Here is a 16,589-nt window from a genome sequence, read left to right as displayed (position 1 = left end):
AAAATACTGTCTTTCTGCATTTTTTACAGAAAAAAGATTTTAATGACCTGTTTTTAAAAATCGTTTCATAAAGGCTTTTATCTTTAAATAAATTTCCTTTTGGTTTTTATCCTTATTTATTGAGGAAAAACTGGGAAAAAAAGAAGTGGATAAAGCAAAATTGAAAGGTAGAAAACCTTGAAGTTAACCAAAACTTTCGCTAAAAGAAAGGGTCATCCTCAGAAGAACGAGGGAATCGCTCCAGGTCTGGACGAAGCGTTGAGGCGCACTCGTAGGTCCGTGGGTGCGGACGTAGTTCTAGAGCGCAGGCGCGGGAACTCGTCTTGCACCGCCTCTCGTTTACCTCCCAGACAATGTTATCGCGAGTCTTGGGATAAACTTGTGGTCAGTACAAGTTCTCGCGAGAGGCAGTTGGTTGCTATAGTTACGAAAAACAAGTTTGTGTCGATCTAAGAGCGCTCTCACTTGTTAGAAAAGTGTCTCTTCCCCGCCTCCGCATCTCGGACTTTTCTTTTCAACTTTGGGCCAGACTGAAAGGCGGAGACCACATCCCAGCACGACTGCACTGCCGGACCCCCGGCTAAGCGAGGACTCCCGCCAACCCAGGCCTCCCACCCGAAGCCAGACTTAGACCCCGCTTCCCACTTTGCGCCGAGATCCCCCGCAGTAAGCGCAGACCGGGCCCCTGCTCACAGACCACCCTCCAGTCACAGCATCGCCTTCATCTAACTCATTTCTTTTTTTTTTTGTCTTTTCTAGGACCGCACCCGCGGCATATGGAGGAACCTCCAGGCTAGGGGTCGGAGAGGGAAGAGGAGCTGTAGCCGCCGGCCTACGCCACAGCCACAGCAACACGGGATCCAAGAAGCATCTGCGACTTACACCACAGCTCACGGCAACACCGGATCCTTAACCCACTGAGCAAGGCCAGGGATGAACCCGCAACCTCATGGTTCCTAGTCGGATTCGTTAACCACTGAGCCACTACGGGAACTCCAATCTAACTCATTTCTTTCTTTTCTTTTTTCTTTTTCTTTTTTTTTTTTTTTTTTTTTTTGTCTTTTTGCCACTTTTAGGGCCGCTCCCGTGGCATATGGAGGTTCCCAGGCTAGGGGTCCAAGCGGAGCTGTAGCCGCCGGCCTACGCCAGAGCCACAGCAACGCAGGATCCGAGCCGCGTCTGCGACCTACACCACAGCTCACGGCAACGCCGGATCGTTAACCCACTGAGCAAGGCCAGGGATTGAACCCGCAACCTCATGGTTCCTAGTCGGAGTCTTTAACCACTGAGCCACTACGGGAATTCCAATCTAACTCATTTCTAATTTGATCTCCCCCATCTGCTTCTGAGCAGATACTAAGAAACCCATGCCTTGTTTGTGGCAAGAGGACCCCCTTTCTGACTGCCCTGACTAGAACGTGTAACTGGCCAGGCTTCTTGAACTCATTGTTCAACAGATACACCACTAATGCCTCTTGCGGACAAGGCATAGTGCCGGGCACTCAGTGGCTGCAAAAATGTATGACAGATTACTTATTTTTAAGGGAGTAGTTGAGCATTAAGAAAAAGTTGTGCGTATTAGTAACACCATTTGTTTGGTGCTTCATAGGTTAAGCAGTTTTACTCTTTTAGGGATATTCGCAACAAATGTGAAACAGGTCCATTTTATAGAAGGTGAAATTCAGGCTCAGTGAGGTGAAATTGGCTTTCCTCTAAGGTCAGGCTAGTGAAGGCCTAATTTACATGCTGCTATTGAAAAGGAAAAAAGACTCATGCAAAAAGTCATTTCAAATGTTAGCTTAATAAGAAAATTGTCAAGGCCTAAGTCCTGAATAAGCCTGGAGACGTAGAATTGAACAAGTGATCTGAGACTTTTAGGTAACCCAGAAAATTAGACTGTCACTGGAAAGAGAATACTAATAATGTCTGGAGCATCAAGATATCACCTCTTTTGTACCACTGGTCCTAGACACACTTAACATAGTATATCCTAAGTAAATGTTTGAATTGTATTAAGCACCATTTTGAATTGAGTCAGAAAACATGACTTTTTTTTTTTTTGACCATGGCACAGTATGTGGATGTGCTGGTCCAGGGATTGAACCTATGCCACAGCACTGACCGAACCATAGCAGTAACAATGCCAGGTCCTTTAACTGCTAGGCCACCAGGAAACTCCTATTTCCTTTCTTAACAGCTGTACAATCTGTTTTTGAAATTATATCCTCAGCTTCGTAAGATAATTTGAAAATATCTTTGTCTAAATAAGACATATGCCAAGGCTTTTTCCAGTGGACAAACCATTACATTTGGCTGCTTCTTTCCTGTTATTTAAATACATTTTTCTAAAAAAAAAAAGCTACCAAAACACTACGAAGGATGTGAGGAATGGGCAGTGGAGGGACAGCATTCCCTACCCTCTTGTCTTGTAATAATTGTGCTTAATAGGTTAGTTACATGTATAAGGATCTTTTTAGCACTTACCAGTGGGATCATCCTTTTGACCAGCTCCCTAAAGCACTGTTTATCTGGCAGCAAAGACTAGAAAGGTTCAAAACGAAGTGCTGGACTAGGGCATTTCCCCATTTTCTCCTGTGGTATTGGTTACAATGTAATGTGGGTACTTGTGCATCTGTGGTTTGTGGGAGGACAGGTTCATTCATTATATTCACAGAGACCAAAGAAGACCACGGAGACTTTGCCCAAGTGCTGATATGGAGCAGGTGTCATCAACAGGCAGACCTGTGCAGATCACTGTGACAGACGGATATGACTTGGTAAAGTTATTTTTGGGAATCTGGGAAGTCCCTAGTTTATTCATTCTTCTTGAAACTACTTTTCCCTTTGGGCTCAGGTCTCCCTAAATCATCTAATTGTGGCTTGAGGAAAATGTGTTGGGAACATTAGCAGGAGGAACAGAGTTTTGCATCCTGTATCACCAAAACTGCTGGCTTTGCATAGCAATAGCACTTCCTTCTCAGGGTTCCTTATTGTTAGTCTGTAATCAGCAAGTCATATTAGTGTGTGTAAAATACCTGGTAGTTTGAATACTGAATTTTATAGGTGTGAAAACAACTAATTTTCTGTTTATTAGACAGTAATTCCTTTTGCCTGAAAAGGATCTGAATTCCTCTTGTGCTTAATTTCATTTGATGAATTTAAATAATAAAACTACAATATGATGTAACTGTTAAAGTTTACAAGAATAATGAAATAGCAAAATAGTCATTCAACACTATCAAGTCAGGAAGCTTATTCCAAACCGATGTAACACATGATCTCTGCTTAAAGGCTATATAAAAATGTATATATTACTAAAAAAAGTATATAGCAATGTGTGCACACATATATACAGAGAAAAACACTAGAAAATATATATAATTTCATTTTCTCTGTTTTCCTCACATTTACAAATGTTTCATGATATGCTTATGTAATCATAAGAACACAATAAATATTTCTTAAGGCTCCCAACTTAATATCATTTAAATAGATTGTTAAATTTTGCCACAACTAGATTTATTCAGCTTTCTGCTTCCCCTGTTTGTGATATAGCTTGTTAAGAAAACGTGGAAAATGTTCATGTCAGAATGGGTTGCCAGATACATAGGAAAATTCTGTTTGAGTATAATTGTAAAGTATGTTTCTGTCAACAGAAAGGTTTTAAAGGCGATGCTCCAGTTACCTTTATTCGTGCAGAATTCAATCAGGTGGTTCTGGGAGACTCTGCAAAAATTACTATTTCTCCAGAAGGAACTGCAAAATATAACTTCACTAGCAGTTTTGAGTTCAATACTGAAGGAGGAATCACTTTGGATGACCTTGCCCACAAACCTGTTTTCTGTAAGTCCTTGTGATTCTAAAAATGTTAGTTATATGAGTATGTTAGGATATTCTGAAGTATTTAGTAGCTGTTGTTGGGACAGATAAACACACAGCCACACATTATGTTTTTAATCTAGGAGTCACACAGTATACTTTGAGTCCTGTCTTCTTGTGGCAGATGTCACCATGGGCTACTAATTTCAATCAGTTTCTTCGAAAGACCTTTTGACATATGACTGAACTGTGCAGGCTTTGTCCCCTAAGCTGATTTGGGAGCTTTTCCTGTATTTAGCATTGATTTAGGAAGAAAAAGGAAACAAAAAACCCCGCAATATTCAGGACGTAATTTTACTAAAAACTATTTGTTTTCTATCTGAAATTCAAATTAGTTAATTTGTTTATTTTAAATTTTATTGGAGCACAGTTGACTTCTAGTGTTGTTAGTTTTAGGTGTACAGCATAGTGAATCAGTTACACATATACATATATCTATCCTTTCTCAGATTCTTTTCCCGTATAGGTTATTACTGAATATTGAGTAGATTTCCCTGTGCTATAGAGTAGGTCTTTGCTATTTATCTATTTTTATATAGTAGTGGGTATATGTTAAAACCATCCTCCTAATTTATCCCTCCCTCTCATGTTTCCCGTTTGTAACCATAAGTTTTCTTTTGAAATATGTGAGTCTGTTTCCGTTTTATAAATTTTTTATTAGATTCCACATATAAGTGATATATGGTAGTTGTCTTTCTCTGTCTGACTTACTTCACTTAATATGATAATCTCTAGATCCATCCATGTTGTTACAAATGGCATTATTTTGTTCTATAGCTAAGTAATATTCCATTGTGTATCTATACTGCATCTTCTTTATTCGTTCCTCTGTTGGATAGACCTTTAGGTTGCTTCCATGTCTTGGCTATTGTAAATAGTGGTGCAGTGAACACTGGGGTGCATGTATCTTTTAGAATTATGGTTTTCTTTCTTTCCTTTCCTTTTTTTTTCTTTTTAGGGCCACACTCGCGGAATGTGGAAGTTCCCAGGCTAGGGGTCCAATTGGAGCTACAGCTGCTGGCCATTGCCACAACCACAGCAATATGGGATCTGAGCTGTGTCTGTGACCTACAGCATAGCTCATGGCAAGGCTGGATCCTTAACCCACTAAGCTAGGCCAAGGATTGAACCTACATCCTCATGGATCCTAGTTGGGTTTGTTGCCACTGAGCCACAACGGGAACTCCAGAGTTATGGTTTTTCTTTAGATAAATGCCTAGGAATGGAATTGCTGGATCACATAGTATTTCTCTTGTAAGGAACCTTCATATTGTTTTCCATAGTGGCTGCACCAATTTACATTCCCCAACAGTGTAGGAGGGTTCCCTTTTCTCTACACTCTCTCCAGCATTTATAGTTCATAGACTTTTTTTTTTTTTGTCTTTTTGTCTTTTTAGGGCCACATCCATGGCATATGGAGGTTCCCAGGCTAGGGGGTCAAATTGGTGCTGTAGCCACCACCCTACACCACAGTCACAGCAACACCAGATCCAAGTCACGTCTACAACCTACACCACAGCTCATGGCAACACTGGATCCTTAACCCACTGATCGAGGCCAGGGATCGAACCTGTGTCCTCACAGATGCTGGATAGATTCGTTTCCACTAAGCCACAATGGGAACTCCCTGTTCATAGACTTTTTGATGATGACCATTCCTTATTGGTGTGAGGTGATACTTCATTATAGCTGTGATTTGCATTTGTTTGTTAGTGATGTTGAACATCTTTTCATGTGCTTTTTGGCTATCTGTCAGTCTTCTTTGGAGAAATGTTTACTTAGATCTTCTGCCCATTTATTTTTTTCTTTTTAGGGCTACCCCTATGGTACATGGAAGTTCCTGGGTTAGGGGACTAATCAGAGCTGCAACTTGTAGGCCTACACCATAGCCATAGTAGCACTGGATCCAAGCCACATCTGTGACCTGTGCCACAGCTTGTGACAACACTGGATCCTTAATCCCTGAGCGAGGGCAGGGATCAAACCGGCATCCCCACAGACACTACGTCAGGTTCTTAACCCACTGAACCACAACAGGAACTCCATTCTGTCCATTTTTTTAAATCAATTTTTTTAATTTAATGGTTTTTATTTTTTCCATTATAATTGGTTTACTGCCCATTTTTTGATTGATTGTTTGTGTTTGTTTTTTCATTAGAGCTGCATGAGTTGTTTGTATATTTTGGAGATTAATCCCTTGTCAGTCACCTCATTTGCAAAGACTTTTTCCCATTCTGTGGGTTGTCTTTTCAGCGTTTTTTTTGGTTTGTTTGTTTTGCTTTTTAAATGTTTTCCTTTGCTGTGCAAAAGCCATTAAGTTTAATTAGGACCCAGCTATTTATTTTTATTTTCATTATTCTAGAAGGTGAATCTAAAAAGATACTGCTGCGATTTATATCAGAGTGTTCTGCCTATGTTTTCCTCTAAGAGTTTTATAGTATCCAGCCTTATATTTAGGCCTTTAATCCGTTTTAAGTTTATTTTTGTGTATGGTGTTAAAGAATATTCTAATTGCATTCTTTTACATGTAGCTGTCCACTTTTCCCAGCACAGCTTACTGAACAGGCTGTCTTGCCTCCTTTGTCGTAAATTAATTGACCATAGGTGCGTGGCTTTGTCTCTGGACTTTCTACCCTGTTCCACTGACCTATATTTCCGTTTTTGTGCCAGTAACATACTGTTTTGATGACTGTAGCTTTGTAGTATAGTTTGAAGCCAAGGATCCTGATTCCTAAAATTCAAATTTAGTTTGGTATCTTATATTTTACATGGCAACCCTATCAGTACTTACTTCTTCACCACACTGTATAGTTATTATTAATTTGCCTCCCTTGCTAGAGTAGGCACCTTTTGAAATCAGAGCTGTATCTTATTTATTTCAGAATTATTCTAAATATACACCTATAAATATCTGGGACATAAAAGTGCTCAAAAAGTATTTTTGAATGAATGAATGGATATAAATGGATGGTTTTTTGTATCCACGCTTTTACAGTTTCTAACCATTCAGTTTTATCTTTGAAGTACTTTGTTCCTATACTTATATACTGGTCTAAGCCGTTTTTGTTGTTGTTTTTAATGTGTACTCTTTTTGTTTGTTCATTTGCTTTTTCTTGTTTTTTTTTTATTGGTACATTTCCTAGGTTGCCTGACAAAACCCACAGATTGCAAGATTCCACACTTAGAGAGGTGGGCCTGGGAATTTATATAGTATTCTAGAGCAGTGTTTTCAAATCTTTCTTTTCATAAGAATCAGCTGAGGCTCTGGGAGAAAATAGTCTTCAGGGTTGCCTCCAGACTACCAAACCCACAGTTACCATGGGAGAAGCTTTGGAAGCTATACTCTGAAAAAAAAGTTTCAGGTGATTCCTGAGAGACAGTACTCAAGAACAGTGATTCCTAGCTCTGACATCCGACTGACCTTCACTCTTGAACCACTCCTTTCTACTTTCTTCTTCATTGCATGCTTCTCTGGTGCCCCAAATAAGAGGATTGTCCTGATTGCCTTCTTCCCTAGCACGCTGGATGGAAAAAATAGAACCGGGCCATTATTTTAAGCATGTCACTGGACTCATAAGAAATAAAAAGCAGGAGTTCCCGTCGTGGCGCAGTGGTTAACGAATCCGACTAGGAACCATGAGGTTGCGGGTTCAGTCCCTGCCCTTGCTCAGTGGGTTAAGGATCCGGCATTGCTGTGAGCTGTGGTGTAGGTCGAAGACTCAGCTCGGATCCCGCGTTGCTGTGGCTCTGGCATAGGCCAGTGGCTACAGCTCTGATTTGACCCCTAGCCTGGGAACCTCCATACGCCGCGAGAGCGGCCCGAGAAATGGCAAAAAGACAAAAAAAAAAAAAAAAAAAAAAAAAAAAAAAAAAAAAAAGAAAGAAAAAGCAGTTCCTTTGTTCCAGAAACAAAGCAGGAACTGAAACCTAGAACTCTTGAACAGTTGCCATTGGTGTATGGTGGGGATGGGGTAGTGGAGAGAGGGCAGTACTCCAGAACCTAGGAGCTTGGGTTTTAATGCTGTTACAGGGACAGAGAGCTTGGCTGCTATAGTTGTGGAGTTGAGACAATACTATCCCCATAGTTATAAGCCAAGACTCTTAAGAAGATTGGAGTAGGAAAAAAAAATTCACTTACCACCATATCTGTCTCAGTGCTGAGTAGACAAAAAAAAAAAAAAAATCCCTAAAAATTAGTAATCATAGGGTTATGCCAAACATTAAATTATATATATTTTCTTAAAACATGTGAGGAACATTTGTATAGTAAAAACTGGCCACATACTAGACATAAAGCATGTCTTCCCATGCCAAAGACTCCATAGCATACAAAGTTTTCTGACCAAAATGCGAAGAAAATTAAAGTAACAACAGTCAACAGAATTAGAAATAAAAATATATTACAAAAAATTCATTTGGAAATTTTAAGAAACAGTTGTGAATAATTCATGTGACAAAAAAGAAACCATAATAAAAGCTGCAAGCATTTAGAGTCAGTCAACAGTAACATACCAGATATCAGAATTGTGGGATAGGTTAATTGGAGGTGGATCCTGGCAGCAGAACTGGCTGTTCCAGTTTGAGGAGATAAGGACAATGAAGAAGGGGCAGGCCAGCTTTTCTCTACACACTTGATCTCCCCAAGGCTGTATGCTTGAGTCAGCAACTCCTCACAGCTAGAAAAGTGGCTTCTACTTAAACGTTGTTTGGCTGACTTCTTGTGCAGTGCCAGAGTTGGAAAGTACCTTGTAAATGGAGCCATCTGCTTTCAAGGCTTTGTACTCCATGGAGAAGCCAAAGCTGGAAGATGAGAATTTTATTTTCTTCTGTCAGATGAGCAAGCAGGGCTTGCAAGCCATGCAGGTAGCCCAAGGCCTTGGATACAAAAGGGCTTGGAACTACGAAGGGGCCTACAAAAAATGGTTCCATAAAGAAGGCTAGGTAGAAGGTGGTTTCACTGAATGCTCCCTCCCTGCTGCTGATGGCCACCTCAACTAAGAGTAATTAAGGGGCTGACATTTTGGGGTGGGCAGCTTATAGTGCTGTGCATGCAAAAGCATCAAATAAAGAGCATTTATTTAAAAAAAAAACCCAAAACAAAATTGTGGGATATAGCTAAAGTATTACTTAGAGATACATTTAAAATCTTAAGTACAGCCATTAGAAATCAAGAATTTAAAACAGAACTTCTTCCTCCAAGAAGATGGAGTTGATATACTTTCCCCTATTCCTCTTATAACACACTTTGAATATTACTCATAAAACAAACATAAGATGGAGTTCCCTTGTGGCTCAGTGGGTTAAGGATCCGGGATTGCCACTGCAGTGGCTCAGGTCATTGCTGTGGGGCAGGTTTGATGCCTGGCCCGGAACTTCCACATGCTGTGGGTGTGGCCAAAAAATTAAAAAAATTAAATGAATAAAATAAACATTAGAATCTCTGAAAGGTGACGAGAAGAACAAAAAACTTGAGGCCTGAGGAATTACAGTGGTGAGTCCACTGGGTTTTATTTTTGACTCATTCATTCTAGACTGGATGATGAAGAAGCCAGCAACCTGGAAATAGAAATGAGTGCAAACCAAAATAAAACAAAACCCTAACAAAAGTCTGCTCTCTCTAATGACAAGGCCAGGAAAGGGGCAGCCTAGCCTGACAGAAAATGTTTATATAGAAACTACACTACTCCAGCCAAACACTGCAGAAAAAAAACTGTGCCCCACTCACACCCAAGCAGAGTGGGGAACTTAGGCTTCCACACTCACAAAGCTGAAATGCCCTAACACTGTGCCAAGGGGTATCAGAGGAGACCAAGTAGGAATCCAGGGCTTCTATGCCCTCCGATAATGAGCCCCCTTTCTCAAGATGTGACTTTAGTGGAGACCACATGGGGAGCCTGGGCTTCTGCCCCAGTCTGGCAGTAATACCATATCTCTCCACTCCCAACTGGGGTGGTGTCAGAGGAGGTCTGTTGTAGGATCAAGATTCACCAATAGCTGGTGGTAATGCATCTACACCCACTGCCCTATCAGTGGAGAACAAGTAGGAATAAGAACCCTCATTTCCCCTCAGCATAAATGAGAGATGTCCCCCTCAAGTATCAATGGAGAGAGTGGAGAACCTAGACTTCTACCTCCAACTGAAAATAATGAGGCACTGCTTCTCCTCTTCCTTTGTTGGAGCTGTGTCAAAAAATGCCAGCAAGGGAGTTCCCGTTGTGGCTCAGCAGAAATGAACCCGACTAGTATCCATGAGGACGCAAGTTTGATCCCCAGCCTCGCTCAGTGGGTTAAGGATCCAGCATTTCTAAGAGCTGTGGTGTAGGTCACAGACAGAGCTTGGATCCTGTGTTGCTGTGGCTGTGGTGTAGGCCAGCAGTTGCAGTTCTGATTCAAGCCCTGCATCCTGCCTGGAACATATGTGTGGCCCTTAAAAAAAAAAAAAAAAAAAGATTTACTCTCCAAGGAACTTAGGAAGTATATAATACAGTGTTGGGGTTTATGTTTCTTGTTTTTGTCTTTTTAGGGCCAGACCTGTGGCATATGGAGTTTCCTAGGCTAGGGGTTGAATTGGACCTGTAGCTGCCAGCCTATGCCACAGCAACACCAGATCCAAGCCGTTTCTGCGACCTACACCACTGCTCACGGCAATGCCAGATTCTTAACCCACTGAGCAAGGCCGGGGATCGAACTCACAACCTCATGATTCCTAGTCGGATTTGTTTCTACTGAGTCACGACGGGACCTCCTAATACAATATCGTTAACTCTATTCACCATGCTGTATATTAGGTTCCTAGAATTCATTTACGTTATAACTGGGAGTTGGTATATTGTGACCACTTTTACCCATTTCGCACATCCCCTACTCCCCATCTCTGGCAGCCACCACTATATCCATGAGGTCAGGTTTTTGTTTTGTTTTGTTTTAAGAGTCTACATATAAGTGAGATCATACAGTCATACAGTATTTGTCTTTCTGTGTCTAGTATTTCACTTAGCAAAATGCTCTCAAGGCTTTCCATATTGTCGCAAATGGCAGACTTTCTTTCTTTGTCAAGACTGAATAATATTCTTGTGTGTGTGTCTGTGTGTATCACATCTTCATCCATTCATCCATAGACAAACTCTTAGGTTGTTTCCTTATCGTGCATGTTGTGAATAATGCTGCAAGGAACAAGGGAGTAGAGGTACCTCTTTGATATTCTGATTTCATTTGGATGAATATCTAAAAGTGGGATTGCTGAATCATCTGGTAGTTTTATTTTTAATTTTTTTGAGGAAACTTCATATTATTTTCTATAGTGGCTGCACCAATTTACCATTCCCATCAACAGTGCACAAAGGTTCCCTTTTCATCTTCACCAAAACTTGTTATCTCTTTCCTTTTGGATGACAGCTATTCTAATAGGTGTGAGGTGATCTTTTTTTGTTTCTTTGTTTACATTTCCTGATAATTCATGATGCTTAGAGTCTTTTCACATACCTGCAGGCCATATATGTATGTCTTCTTTGAAAAAATGTTTATTTAGTTTCTCTGCCAATTTTTAAATTAGATTATTTATCTATTTATTTTTGCTATTGAGTTTCATGTTTCTTTTATATTTTAGATATTAACCTCTTATCAGATAGATGATTTATAAATATTTTCTCTCATTCTGTAGCTGCTTTTTCATTTTATTGTTTCTTTTGCTGTAAAGAAGTTTTTTATTTTGAGATAGTCACACTTTATTTTTGCTTTTGTTGCTTGTGCTTTTAGTGTCATATCTACAAAATAACTGCCAAAACTAATGTCTATAAGCTTCCCCCCTGTTTTTTTCCTAGGAGTTTATACAGTTTCAAGTCTTGTGTTAAGTCTGTAATCCCTTTAAGATAATTTTTTTGAGTGGTATAAGGGTCCAGTTTCATTTTTCTCCATGTGGTTATCCAGTTTTCCCAATACTATTTATTGAAGAGACCCTCTCTTCCCCATGAATATTCTTATCTCCATTGTCTAATGTTAGTTGACCATATATGTGAAGGTGTATTGGTTGGCTATCAATTCTGTTCCATGTTTTTATGCCAGTACCATACTTTTATTGTATTATTGTCTGTTTCTCCCTTTAGATTTGCTAGTAAAGTTGACCCTTGAACAACACAGGGGTTAGGGGCACTAAACTTCCATGTAGTTGAAAATCTGTATATAACATAAATTGCCCCCCATATATGTGATTCATCAGTATCCATTGTCCCACATCCACAAATTCAACCAACCAACCCAGGATCATGTAGCACTGTAGAACTTACTTTTGAAAAAAAAATCCACATATAAGTGGATCTGTATGGCTCAAACCTATGTTGTTCAAGGATCAACTGTATTTGCAACTGTATTTAGGTACTCAGATGTTCAGTGCATGTGTATTTATGATTGTTAAATCATTTTGATGAATTGACCCCTTTCTCATTATATAATGACCTCTTTTTACTGTTTTTGGCTTAAAGCCTATTTTGGCTGCTGTAACTACCCCTGCTCACTTCTGTGGAATGTCTTTTCCCATCCCTTCAATTGGAGCCTATTTGTGTCTTTAATGCTAAAGTGAGTCACTTATATGCAGCACATACTTGTTTCCTTTTTCAAAAATCCATCCAGCCACTCTGTGCCTGTGATGGGAAGATTTAATTTTTTTATGTTTATAGTAATTATTGACAGGCAGGGAATTACTAATGCTATTTTTTCCTGCATGTTTTGTAGTTCCCTTGTTCTTTCCCTCTTCTCTTTCTGCCTTTTTTTGTGATTTTATTTTTCATAGTGGCATACAGTTTTCCCTTACTCTCTGAAAGTTCCCTTCATACCACTTCCCTTTTATGAAAGTCTTAGATTAGTAGTGGTTTTTGCTATTTGAAAGAGTTCTAAGGAGGATTTTTCTTTTATGAAAAAAAGACAAAAAGTGAAAATAGTATTCAGCATTTGTTTTGCAGAAAGCTCTTTTTTTTTTTTTCTTTCTTCTGCACCTGCAGCATGTGTAAGTTCCCGGGCCAGGGATTAAACCCATGCCACAGCAGGAACCAGAGTCATAGCAGTGATAACACCAGACCCTTAACCCACTGATCCATTAGGGAACTCCTGAAGAAAGGTCTTATAGAGGTGTCTCCACGCTCCTTCCCTGAGATCTACACTCAGCATTTTAGCATTACGTCACCATAGTTTTGAACTGTGTCTGTGAGCATCTGTGCTTTATCTCAATTTATTTTGTGCACAGGTGAGCAAGATGTTTCCTAAGATATCAGAAAACCCTGAGACTGAGAGAGCTCATATGTGTATCACGCTTAGTGTAAAACCGGACATAGTTAAGCATTTTGATCATGGTGAATGAAATAAGATTTTGTATGTTATTTGATAGGATTTAGTAGGTAAATTTTGGGGTCTCAGAATGCTCAAAAATTTCTCCCATATAAATTAGTGCTAATTGCTTCTTTGATTTATGTCATTTTGGCTATGAAAGTTTTCATAAGAATACTGTACTTTTGATAGCAGGATGAAACATGTGCTTTGATTTCCTTTTCCTTATCTTCTTTGAATCTATGTTGTTTTGTGGTTACTATGAGGCTTACATAAAATATATAAAAATAACAGTCTATTTTATACTGATAACACCTTGACTTTGCATTCAAACACTTCCTTTTTATTCCCCTCTTTTATGTTTTTGATGTTACAGTTTTCTTAAATCCTCAACAAGATACTAGCAAACCACACTGAGCAGCAGGTATTAAACATGATCAAGTGGGATATCTATTCTTGGAATGAAAGGATGGCTCAACATATGACTCTATCAGTGTAATACAGATTGATTCTCACTTGATGCAATAAAAACATTTGACAAAATTCAACACCCTTTCGTGAAAAAAAAAAAAGCCCCACTCAGCAAATAGAAGAAAGCTACTCAACATGATAAAGTCATGTATGAATATCCCACAATGATCATTATACGCAGTGGTGGAAGACTGAAAGCATTTCCTTTAAGAAAGGCAAAGATTCCTGATTTCATCACTTCTTTTCAACATAATATTAAAAGTTCTGGCCAGAGCAATTAGGCAAGAAAAATAAATAAAAGTCATCCAAATTGGAAAGTGACAAGTAAAATAATCCTGTTGAAGAATATTTGATCTTTTTTTTTTTTTTTTTGTCTTTTTGCCTTTTCTAGGGCCACTCCCACAGCATATGGAGGTTCCCAGGGTAGGGGTCTAATTGGAGCTGCAGCCGCCAGCCTATGCCAGAGCCACAGCAACGTGGGATCGGATCCACGTCTGCGACCTACACCCCAGCTCATGGCAACGCCGGATCCTTAACCCACTGAGCAAGGCCAGGGATCGAACCTGCAACCTCATGGTTCCTAGTCAGATTCGTTAACCACTGCGCCACGACAGGAACTCTGAAGAATATTTGATCTTATATGTAGAAAAAGATTACATACACACACGTACACACACACACACACACACACACACAGAGACAACTGTTAGAGTAAATGATCACAGTAAAAGCAGTATACAAAATCAGCATACAAAAATCAGCAGTGTGTGGTCTTTGAAACTTATTTTGAACAAACCAGCTACAAAATAAATTTTGGGACAATTGAGAAATGTTAAATGTGGACTGGACATTAGATGTATTAAGGAATTGTGGTTAATGCTATTATCACATTCTTGCTAGATATAATAAAGATATTGCTGTTATGTAGGAAAGTGCCATATTTTGGATTTATGTACTTTAGGAGTAAAAATGTCAGGATGTCTGTGATTTACTTGGAAGTATTATGTATGTATGTATGTATGTATGTATGTAGGTATGTATTTTAAATGATTCTTATTTTTTTCCATTATAGCTGGTTTACAACTTGGAAGTATTTTTTCAAGCATGAAGCTAATATGATGTTAACTGTTATTAAATCTGGGTGATGGTTATATGGGTATTCTTTATATTAATCTCTTTACTTTTTGTGTATTTGGGATTTTTCATAATTAATGTTAAATATATACAAGTAGTGATGCTGCGGTGAAAAACCTGGTACATGCCTTGCATGGTCTGTAAATTACTCCAGGGTCGACTATGCCCTATTCTAGGCAGTATGGGAAGACCTAGAACAGTGTTTTTCAAACCACAGATGATGACTTAATCTTTCCTAAAATTGATTGAGGGAGTTAGGACTGGTAATTTCTCGTATAGGATATGGAATAGAAAGTATGTGAGGACTTTGAACTAGTGAGGGTGAATACTATATGAAACTTTGCTATAATCATATGTATCACATTTTTGCATATTTGTGTTCATGATTATGATATAACATCCTTTTTAAAATAATTTGCCTGCAAAAAGTTTATTTAGCCACTCAGGTGGTCCGGTATCTTCCACTGGAAGTCACTTAATAATGATGCCTTCTCAGGTTTCAAGTTTGTTTCTCTTAAATTTCTTTGACAGTGCTTTGTTGCACCTTGGTTGTCTAAGTTTGAGCTAGATGTGTTCTCATTTTCTTTGTTTTGATTTTCCTAGTAACTATGACTGAAGTTTTACCAAAGGAAAAGAAACAGAAAGAGGAGAAGACCTTAATTCTTGGTCAAGCTGTGGTGGATCTTCTTCCTTTACTAGAAGGTCAGATGTGTGATATCCTCAAAGCAGAAATAACAAAGCTCATAAAATTTAGTTCCAGAGAAGTACAAAAATCAGCCTCAGTGAATTTCAGGGATTTGATGAAAAGATGAGCCAGTTTTCTCTGCCTTACCCTTTCTTCTTTGGATTGATTTGGTCTTCTTTTCGCAGGAGAGAGTTCATTTGAAACGATGGTCCCATTGCACCCTGTGCCAGGCTCGCCCTTAGAACCTCTTCGATCAGGTGTTAAGGTAATCAGAGTTTTAACTCTTGATATTCCATCCTGTACTCATTCAAGCCTGTCTGCTGTTAAGGTTCAATTCAGTTGAGTCCAACTCATTAGGCATCTTCTTTTCACAGGCCAGGTTCTAGGAAACAGAGATCAATAAGGCAGAGTCCTGTCTTAGGAGCCCATAACTACCACATCATAGATTATAACCAGTGTGACTAAATTGTGGGATGGGGCATGGGAATAGATGTAGGAAGGCTTACACATGGAAATGCCTCTTGAGCTATGTCCTGATGGATTAAATTAAATAGTATATCAATGCACTAACACACTTTCTGGTATTGTAGCCTGCTTCTGGTTATTGAAGGAGGGGAGCCATGAATTGGTGGGCTGTACTACTGGTTTGTGTTCTGGGCTCAGCTTCTTGGGGTACTGCTCTTGCCACTCTTGTGCAGGTACACTCACCAGATACATAGCTGTCTTCTGTTTTGCACAGTAAATCAGAGAGGAAGACCCAACTATTCTGAAAGCTGTTCCCCTATTAATTATTTCCATAGGCCCCTTCCTGATTTTGGTTCATTCTGACTTTAGAGCTGCCACAATCCATTGCTGCATCTGCATCTCCTCTTATTTTAGGATGTGTTTTTTCTTCTGTTTTTTTTTTGGGGGGGAAGGGGTTCTGATTTAATTTGCTTTCTGTCTTTCAAGGATCCCTAAAAATGTGCAGTCCTGTGATGTCATTTCTTGTTTTTCAGGGCTGTTATAGCATTATTCTTTTATTGAATATAAAGATATCATTTAATGTCTCTCTGTCATTCCACATGTTTTGTGCTAGAAAGAGATAGATATTTGGAGTTCCCAT

The 16,589-nt window shown here is 39.3% G+C and overlaps 1 protein-coding gene across 14 annotated transcripts in view; it reads left to right on the top strand.

The window, feature by feature from the left end:
• Positions 1-446: 446 nt before the first annotated feature.
• CFAP70 (cilia and flagella associated protein 70) overlaps positions 447-16,589 on the top strand; it is a 123,793-nt gene continuing 107,650 nt past the window's right edge. For 13 of the 14 annotated variants that reach the window (XR_014828098.1, XM_084997300.1, XM_084997299.1 and 10 more), the window contains exons 1-5: positions 447-666; positions 2,675-2,777; positions 3,657-3,843; positions 15,403-15,501; positions 15,670-15,749. Coding sequence is in view for 7 of the 14 variants with exons in the window: in XM_084997300.1 (XP_084853426.1) it covers positions 2,715-2,777; positions 3,657-3,843; positions 15,403-15,501; positions 15,670-15,749 (429 nt within the window). In the remaining 7 variants the exon portion in view is untranslated. Of the gene's footprint in view, positions 667-2,674; positions 2,778-3,656; positions 3,844-15,402; positions 15,502-15,669; positions 15,750-16,589 lie in introns of those variants that run through there. The other variant, XM_084997308.1, reaches the window with a different exon arrangement.

Source organism: Sus scrofa, chromosome 14 (assembly GCF_054392235.1).
Source record: "Sus scrofa isolate SSC_HxYL_T2T_F1_AM1 chromosome 14, Sscrofa_HxYL_maternal_Yorkshire_Landrace_v2.0, whole genome shotgun sequence".
In the NCBI taxonomy this organism is placed as follows: Eukaryota; Metazoa; Chordata; class Mammalia; order Artiodactyla; family Suidae; genus Sus; species Sus scrofa.
Note: the sequence above shows the minus strand (reverse complement) of the source record. Positions and strands in the feature narration are given on the sequence as shown.